The sequence below is a fragment of the Macrosteles quadrilineatus genome, unplaced genomic scaffold (assembly GCF_028750875.1).
Source record: "Macrosteles quadrilineatus isolate MER2022 unplaced genomic scaffold, UCM_ALF_1.0 Scaffold_9__3_contigs__length_116548681, whole genome shotgun sequence".
NCBI lineage: Eukaryota > Metazoa > Arthropoda > Insecta > Hemiptera > Cicadellidae > Macrosteles > Macrosteles quadrilineatus.
Genome location: NW_026542602.1, coordinates 50,852,922 through 50,862,840, shown reverse-complemented (window position 1 = coordinate 50,862,840; position 9,919 = coordinate 50,852,922). Strand labels below are relative to the sequence as shown.

The window sequence follows — 9,919 nt, the reverse complement described above, 5'->3', positions numbered from 1 at the left end:
ATAGTGTGGTGAAAAATAGCGTTCGTACCACGGACCGAAATGGTTTTGCAGCTCTTGATCGTTTTAAGTTCTCATTTTCGGCCCTAGGTACGAAATATACTATTCATTAACTTCTCAACAAAACATGTATGTTGGTAATACTTGGTCATATCATTTCTTTGGTTGATATAAGTGAATAGAAATTATTAGATGGTAAACATAGTTTTATCTATTTTGTAGTAGGGTCTTTAAAATCCAGATTTCAAAAATCCAAATTTCTCGGAATTTAGTATAACATTATTAGCAGTATACTACTAGGTTTTACTCCAAACACGTCATTTTTCAGATATATTTTTTTTTTTTTAATACTTAAATACTGTTATCTGATTGGCGACCATACAAAGGTAGGTATTTTGAGCCAAGTAAGAATGGAGATGAGTGTAGTGTGATAAGTGATATCATACGATTAATACCAAATTATTATATAATTTCATAAATTGTTATAAAAGAAATGTAATGGACTTGGCAGTCTTGGCACTATTTGGAAGAATGTATATAGTATTCCTTCCCTTCTTCGTTAAGCCAAGTGTAAAAAAAAAAAAAAACAATTTCAACTAAAAAAAAAACCGATTTCAACTAAAAATATTTAAGTACACCAAGGATTATAGTTTAGGCAAAGTAAATGAGTAAATGATCAGAGATAAGTAGCCTAAATGAAATATTCAACTTGTTGAAGATCTAATGGTTCTTTAGCCACAGCCACCATATTAAAAACCCAATAATGGAAACACTGAAATACTAAAATTAGATTTTTTAAAATTTTGCTCTGTATAATGAAACAAAAATGTTTTGAATGTTCTCTAAGCCTTCGTTTAACTCCCGGTCTATACAAGTATTAACTTTGGCAGACTCACGGCTTGTACATATCACGCTGGTTTGTACAGGTTCTTGTTGAAAAAAAAACTTTAAATAATTCATATATTAAATAAATTATGAAATTTTCTCAAAAAATTGTACCAAACAAAACTTGCTCACACCCTTGGTTGAACCATCATGATCTTGAACACAAAATGGGCGATCTTCTCATAAACAGCAAACATCAAAGCAGCTGTCAGTACAGTCTGTAGCACTTTGGCCTCCATCCCTTTGTACAGTCCGGCTATGCCAAACTTCCTGGGAAAACAACACCATTGTCATCAATTGTATGTCATTTAACAATTTATAAACTAAATAGATTGATTTGATAAAGTACAACTGATTTATAACACAAAGGATATGTTTTCATGAAAACTATTTAATGTAAAAACTTAGCTATTGGTTGAAGAAAAATAAACCAAATTGGTTCTTTAAAATCAAACTTGATACATTTTTATTGTAACCCCGTACCGTGCAGAAACCTGGTCCCTATCTGCAGTGAACACAAATGCACTGAGTGTTCGAAAGGAAAATAATAAGAAGAATACATGGAGCGGTGAAGGAAGGGGATGGATGGAGGATATTGAAGAATGTAGAAATAAATGACATTTTGCAAGGGGAGGATATTGTGCACTTCATCAAAGCTAGAAGGATCCGTTGGTTAGGCCATGTGGAGAGAATGCCTCAAGAAAGACAGCCCAAAGAACTATTGTGCCAGAACATGGAAGGGATTAGGAGAAGGGGTAGGCCGAGAAGAAGACGGCTAGATGAAGTGGGTTACCTGAGGATGTTGAGAGTGAGGAATTGGAAAGAGATGGCGCAAGATCGAGGCAATTGGAGGTGAATTGTAACAGAAGCCATAGGCCACCAAGGCCTGTAAAGCTGCGGAAGTGACCGGATTTTGTTGTGTATCAAAATTGGTTTAAATACTTGCTTCTCCATAACCCACTAGTTTGTGCCACAACTCGTTTTGACTTGTCATGAAGTCATTTTAAGATGATTCAATTTTCGTTTGCATCTTTTTGTGTGTTAACTGTACTGTATCTGAATCAACGACCTTCTGATGAAGTGATTATAACCTTTTCCTGAAGAAGTCCTACATCAGGACTAAATATCATTGTTATGTTTTGTGTTCTTCTATTGTGTTTCTATTCACCCATGGACTCATAACTATCTCAGGTGAGCTAGCTAAATTCTATTTCTTTTCTAAAAATTTCTTATTTAAAAATATTAGCATTTTAAGAACTTACTTCAAAATATATACAGTGAGTTCCACCATGCCCGCATCTGGAGAGAGGTCTCGGTAGTTGTGGCCGTGCTGGGAACAGAACATTATACTGCTTTACTGTGTCTTAAATACTTTACAGCTTTGGATTGTACTTTGAAATGTACTTTAAGGGTGATTTCTGTTAGGACAATAGCGGAAAGGTTGCAACACGGTTAATATTAAATTTAATTAAATTGAACAAATTCAACATCTTTTGAGCCTTGCACACATCAAATATAATCAGTTCTATTACAACAGGCTATAGGACCAGGGTAACACCAGCCAGCTGGCTAACTGGGTAATAAACCAATTGGCCTGTTACCAGGGGTAGGTTGGTAACAGGGTATTCTTAATATAGGAGTCTAGCCCTATTGAGAAGATTCATCCACTGTACATTATACAGTGTGATATGACCCACTGTACATTGATACAATATAGACCACTGAAAAACATTTTAAAGATCAAGAAAGGAAATAGTACTGTTAATATTATAGATAAGAGTCAGGAATCAAAATTATAACATTTTGGATTCCTAAACATACTAATCCAAGAAGAAAATTGTAAAGAAAGTGTCAAAATAATACAAGAGGGAAAGATTTTTAAAAATATATCAACCTGGGCACAAGGTGAGTTGGTGGTTTAGTCAGATGGTAAATATTAAAATATTCATCGCAAAAATGTCACAGGTTTGCATCCTGGCGCTACTACCTAAATTAAAAATGTATTAGTTCAGTTCATTCTTATACAGTAATAGCTCACCCCTTACTTGGCTTGATTCTTACAGACAAGGTCCTGCTCCTTAGGGGCAAATGGAGGGTTAAAAAGTCTAACCTCTTAAAAACAATTAACTGATAGTAAACACACAAAAGTAAGGAATAGAGGACACTCCATAGTACACAGTGGTGTCTTGGGCAAAATCCAACACTGCCCCCCTCGCCCTCATGTACTACAACGCTCACGGTGGAGAAAGACCCTGTGCCCTGTTCAATAGGAATTCCCGCACAGTGCTAACCATTCGGAGTTTTCCTTCATCTTCACAAGTATATTTCCCGCACAACATACCAGAGTTGAAAGCGCACTGTTGTCCCATAAGCGTGTATCCTCTATTCCTTACTTCTCTGCGCAGCAAGACACAATACAACCAAAACATTTTCCTACCCTGAGCCGAGTCTGCACCAGCTGTAGCGGATACGTGAGAGTGGTAGCGATGGCCTTGGCCACAGCTCCGATCATGAAGTACCCCAGTGTGTTGAGTTCTGATCCAGCCAGACGTCTCTTGATACTCTCATACACAGCCATCTGTAGTGCCGGGTTGATCACCAGCAGCAGTGAGGGTAATGTGCCGTTCCACAACGCCCCCACTCCCTCCTCACGACTGATGCGTCTCAGACCATCTGTAACAGTTAAATTCAACACTGGAGAGCATCATCTGAGGTTTCAGTAACATTGTGTGGTCATCTCCTATTACTTTAACACTGTTAGGCCGCGGCTCCACTTGCCGTAGATTGCCGCACTGCAAATTGTAGCTGGTCAGTTGAAGAAATGGGAAGGCAGCGATCAAACGATGGTGGCTCCCCTAGCGACAGTCTGCAGCGTTGCGCGGAAATGGAACTCGGACCATTTTCGCGCTACATTTTGCAGCCAACAGGCGGCTCCACTAAGTCAAAGTAATAAGTAGTCAAAGTAGTGTGTAGTCAAAGTCTAAGTAATAAGTAGATTGTAGTACCGCGTCAAGTCAGTGTCTGTATAGCCGGAATACAGGCACAAGACACACGCTACAATCAGTATCGACTTTTTAGTGTCCTTAGTTTTTTTTATTTTTGTTGATTGATGTGTAATCAATGGAGTCTGAACTGGACTGTGAAATTATTATATTAGAAATTATTATATCGGGAGTGTGGGAATCTTGTTTTATAGAGGTAGTAGTGATTGGAGAAACAGAAACACGGAGAAACAGATACATTGTAACTTACACAATCTACATTTGCGTTAGTATTTCATAAAGACACAGATACCATGTGTATTATAACTTGGATGAAAATTAGTTAAAGTAGATTGAGATGCCTTGGGTAGAATTGTTGCTAAGACCAGCTGTTTCTTTATCCAGGAACAGTTATTAAAATCCCAATAATTAAGAACATAACTCAGCACTGTTTATTTTCCAGAAAATATTATCATAAATACATTGCCATCCAATTTACATCAATAGGTGGGTTATAAAATTTCAAAAAATCAAGCAACTAACTTCTTTCAGGATTTCATCGGCATCTACTGATTACTAGGCAATTATTTCAACGACTGAATTAGGCCTACTTAGTTAAGCTTCAGTGTAGTGTGTCCTAAAACTTCCTGTTACAGTCCATACAGATAAATCCAGAATTAGACAACAATCCAAACATTATTTACCTAAAATTATTGTTGTACTAGTAAGTCTCAGAGGTCTTACTGCTTACTGACCTAGTATCCCGTTATACCTAGGGAGCCGAGAAGGGCTGCGTCCGTGGCCGATCCCACTCATTTTCAGTCTAGTGTTGACCACCCACATCGGTGTTGTCGTAAGCACATTGATCACACCTGCAACCATACAACCATCATAACATCAATCGTAACGGACTAAAAAATTAGTTTACCTTGGTAATTGTAGTGAAACGAGCTAAAGGACATTTTGGGAAACAACCTATAAAAGTAACCAAAATAAACCATTTGTGTTCATGGAATTAGCTTGTGCGATAGTTGACCATACAAGCAAAAAGACTTCAAACTTTGCTAATTTTAACTTGAACTAGTGAAATAGTAAATAAGAGTAGAAAGTGAGTCATAACATTGAGAGCATGTTTGAAGTGCGAGATTTATCGAGCTCTTTAAATGGTTGAGAATATGTATAGACCCACTTTCACTCATGTTTTGAACGTTACCTTTTGCTACAGTACAAAGACTAATTATTTTATCAATTAAAACAAACTTTGGGTACTTCTTTATTACAGTTAGGAACATTACAAAACTCATAGCATTTTTTAGGCTATGCCTTCAATTTAAAGTTACTATTTACTTTGGTTGTACAGTTTTGGTTGTTGAAAATTGAAACAGTTGACAAAACAATATCAAATCTTTGTTTGTTTACGTCGGCAAAATCCAAAAAAGATAGTAAACATTACTTACGCATATTAACCCTTTGAGTGCCACATAACGATATATCGTTTTGCACAACACGTCTGAAAAATACTTCACAACGATATATCGTCGTCGGTAGTCTTACCGAAAAATACATTGTAACGATATATCGGGCCGGCGCGACTTTCGATCATGTGAGTTTTAATGGGCATATCGGTTGACTCGGTTATTATTATAAAACAACGATGATTTCAATCAATTTCTCATACGATCGAGGCACAATATATCGGTCCATGGCATTTTTGGGATGAAAATTTATACTTTTACCGATTTTTATTCTTGTGCACTACGCTTCGCCCCCAAGGAAAGCCTTGGCACTTTTCGGAAAGTACCAAAATAAATTTCTGACACCCAAAGGGTTAAACATTCTTTTTCCATTACACAATGTAATGATGATTTTTTGCAGGTGATAAACATGTAATGAAAACAGGCCATTTCACAGTAGCGTAGCGAAAAATCACTAACGGACTTAGTACTTGGAGATGAAATGTTCTAAATTTCCATCAACACTAGGTTTTATCACTCAAGTTAACATATGACAAGCAAATAGTTAGTTATTTAGGTAAACACTGAATTAATATGAATTTGTTAACCTGCGACTGAGGCGAACATGAGGTCCCGTCCAGCTGATTGTGTGTAGTGTGAGTACATCGCCTTGAGTCCGTGGAACGTGTAGAAGTAGACAAAGTTAGACACACACAGACTTTGGAGAACAGGAACAATCCCTCGGTACAACGTGATACTGTGAGAAAGAAAAACTATGCAGAAATGTAAAATGCACTGTCGCTACAACTATCATGCTGAAGACTGATTAAGATGGAGTCTGTATTTGACTAACTAAAATAAAACTGCTGCAAGTGTAAATGTGAACAATAAGCTTAAAACTACAACCACACACAGGTGCTAAATCTATGGTATTCCATTGATCAATATACAAAAGGTTTTAAGCTTCAGACTAGTTGATTAGAATTGGCAATAAAAGTAGACAATTGAAAACTTATAGAACTACTCATAAAATTTGTTGTCTCTTCTTCAGTTAAGGAGAAGCGCAATTTTGTTCACCATATTGGTTTTCTTTGACATTTGAAAAGTTAATGTTTCTATCTTTGCAATATTTTTGGACAGGACATTTTTTTAAGCCCTAAACTCCACCACGCCAAGTTTATGTATATAATATACTATTTGTTGTTTCGAGTTGTTGAGACATAGTGATTGTTGATAAAGTTGTATTTGTGTTATAAATTATGTAACCTATGCTGTCTTAGGTAATACTGTGCATTGGAAAGCAGATTGCAAATTTGTGAACAGAAATCAATATTAAATAGCATGACACACAGTTCTACACTCTACAAGCAAATTCCATGGACTAAAACTCACAATCCCTCTTCTTTGACAAGATCCTGAAGGACTGCAAATGTATTCTTAGCTTCTCGGTTTTCTTCCACTGTAATAATGTATGTTTTATCAATTATTACATCAAAATGTTCTACTTTAATGAGGTAAATCCAAAAACCAGGCTGGCTACCAGGATTTACTACAGATTTTCATATTTTTAAGGGTTTAGAACACACTACTACATACATTTAAGAGGATACTCAAATTAACCTCAAAATTTTCAATTGATAGTCTAGAGCATTAAGTTGTATCAGCCATTGCCTCTTGAAACTAAACTTAACTAACAAAAATGGTTGTTTTTTAGATAGCTTCTCTACTTAGATGAAAAGTGATTGAAACGTATAAGCTTAGAGAGTTTTGAAAGTAATAGTATCCAAACAAAATAATTTAGATTAGGATAACACAGGACTTTTCGATCCAAAAAGGTACAGTAGTAAATCGTTGATAAACTGAACCACAGATTTACTTACACCACTTAAGTTTATGTCATAATTTCAAACACACACACATTAACTTAAATTAATATCCTCAGTTTTGATACACCATGAATTTTGTTGGGCTATGTTATTTTCTTCAACCTTAAACTTTTTCACCACTCTATAGGCCTAACCGTGGTTTCTGAACTTACACTGGAGTCGGGACCGAACCGTGTCAAGTGGAAAGAAAGTTGACATTCCCACCATACTTCCCTGCAACAATAACACATAGCCTAAGTTACGTTTTTAAAACAGGTAGGATCAGAGGAAACTCATGAGAAATCGGTTTTAGATGAGTTAATTTTACTTTTAGTGTAAAGGCTATTTAAGTTAGGTATAGGGATGGTCAAGTCTCGAAATTTCGGGAAATTTCAAATCTCGTTACACGAGACAAAGTTTTTTTTGGGGCCGAGATTTTTATCGAAACGAGAATAAAAAAAAATTAAAAAATTAAAAATGAGTGCAGAAAGTCAATGCAATACCCGCAATACAGGAGCGTGTTGTAGTTGCGTTTCCTTTGCGAAGGTGTTCTTATTTAATTAATTCTTTAAATGTAAATATTACTTTAATAACATTTGAGAAGTTTTGTTAAGTGTAAGCAATGTGAGGAATGTTTTATTACTATAAAAAGTGAAAACAATTAACTATTTTATAAAAATTAATATTGCTTTTATTTTATGATTTATTTTATTTTAGGATAAGTTGAACTCTATCCTAACTGATATCACTATGTTTCCTAATCGTAGGCATTTTTAATAAGTTACGCGTGATTAATAAAAAAATGTTATACTGATGTTTTTTAATAAAAGATTGTAAATATTCTTGCCTATAATCATTATTTTTGTATTTAAACAGTCATCTAACAATGTTACAAAATCAGTTAAAAATTTTGAACGTGCATTTCCCGTTGTGTATGAGAAGGGAAATCCCGTCTCGATCTCGTCTTGAAATTTTATGAGAAATAAAAAATCTCGTCTCGTCTCGTCTCGAACTAGAAATCCAATCTCGTCCATCCCTAGTACCTACTTAATTAGGCCCTAGCCAAGTTCTGAGAGTGAGAGGTTTATGTTAAGTACCTAATCATAAAAAGTCTTAGCAAAAACATGTGAATGTTCTAATGGTGAATTGTAAATGTGAAAATCATTATATATCATCACACTATTAACTGAATTTAGCCTACGATAAGATCCTAAATTCATAACTGGGTCTGAAACTATGACGTACTTATTTAATTTTGATCTCATTGTGGGAAAGCACTAATTACCAACCTAATGTTTACAATAAAATAGGTCCAAATCATTGTAATAATTTTCCATTTTTGGCAAAATTCAAACCAGCAAATTTTAATTTGATTGTGAGCAATTCGTTGCTTGCAAAACGAAGGAGAATACACACCATGGTACACTTAAGAGAGCACTAATGCTAGGATAAAGACCTGCAGCAACATAGTAGTAAGTACAACACTCACGGTGGAGGAAGACCCTGAGCCCTGAGCGATAGTTAGGCCTATTTCAGCTCAATGCAATGGGTTCGTGCTCTTCCTTGCAAGACACAAGAAGTACATCTCTGCCCCCGCAACCAGAGCTGAAAGCGCACGGTTCGGTTGTTCCACAAGCGTGTTTCCTCTGTACCTTACTCCTCTGTAGCATATCATCTTATACTTAAGTAAGCCCCTCTGTCTTGCAAGCGTCGGATTTAACCACAAGGTCATCCAATTAACTGATGTTCATAATGTACCATAACGTAGTGTCTACCACGTATTCTAGGATTAGTCTACCTACGAAGGCTAGTTAAAAGGTAATCAGAGAAATATAATACAAGATCTAACTTACCAAAGATCCTGCTAATGCATGGACTAAAGTGTTGTAAGAAAAGAGCTCCTTTGAGTGAGCTCCCATTTTGGTTGAAAACTAGTAAGTTAGCTCAGGCAAACTTATCTGAATTATACTTCTTAAAAAGACTGCCTTACTCTTCTTCTGAAGAATTTCTTCTCGGGTAATTTACACAACTAGTTAAATAATTGGTGGGTGATAGGGACAAAATCATTACTGACAGACTAATGACAGCTTTTCTAACAAAACTTCTAGGCTAATATCCAAGCTCACATAAGTTGAAAGTATAAACTTTTTTCCATACCAGTCTATCACTTCACCACACTAACACAATGCTAACAATGACGAGACACAATGGTAATTATGTAAATAAGTTTGTCTTATTAAATTAACTTTTTCGTTCAAAGAGGTTAGGTGGATACAGATTGAGGGGGGGTAGTTGACACTTGCTTGACTGACAGACAGCTGTTATTTTATTTAGTAAAATTATTTTTTTCATTTTAGTTACCAGTTGGATGGCTTGAAATCTGGCAACCATGAAGCTGGTTTCATGCTTAGATTAAAGTTTGGGGTTAGAGATGAACTATATCTCCCTGTTTAATCAATGGTAGCTTTAGTTTATTTATCATACTAAAATTATAAAAGTGAAAGTTTGTGTGTTTGTTTGTTTGAATTTCAATCACGCATTAACTACTGGACGGATTGGGGTGAAATTTGGCATGATGATAGCTTACATTCCAAATTAACATATATACCTATCCTTATTGCAAAAATCCTTTCGGGCTCCACCCCAGTAGCAAGTAAGCGATAGCATACAGAGGACTCATTCAATGGCAGACTTAAGTGGTGTCTAGCACAAGTTGCTGGTGTCCTACACCACGGCC

General features: G+C 35.8%; 1 protein-coding gene across 1 annotated transcript; it reads right to left on the bottom strand.

Moving 5' to 3' along the window:
* Window positions 1–601: 601 nt before the first annotated feature.
* LOC129002863 (peroxisomal membrane protein PMP34) lies at window positions 602–9,460 on the bottom strand. The gene is made up of 8 exons (XM_054430963.1): window positions 9,036–9,460; window positions 7,356–7,416; window positions 6,710–6,776; window positions 5,926–6,074; window positions 4,619–4,735; window positions 3,320–3,555; window positions 2,145–2,212; window positions 602–1,152 (listed from the first exon to the last, which is right to left on the bottom strand). Exons 1-8 carry the CDS (start codon window positions 9,099–9,101, stop codon window positions 1,011–1,013), a joined length of 906 nt encoding a protein of 301 aa, XP_054286938.1. The 5' UTR covers window positions 9,102–9,460; the 3' UTR covers window positions 602–1,010.
* Between the last annotated feature and the right edge of the window lie 459 nt (window positions 9,461–9,919).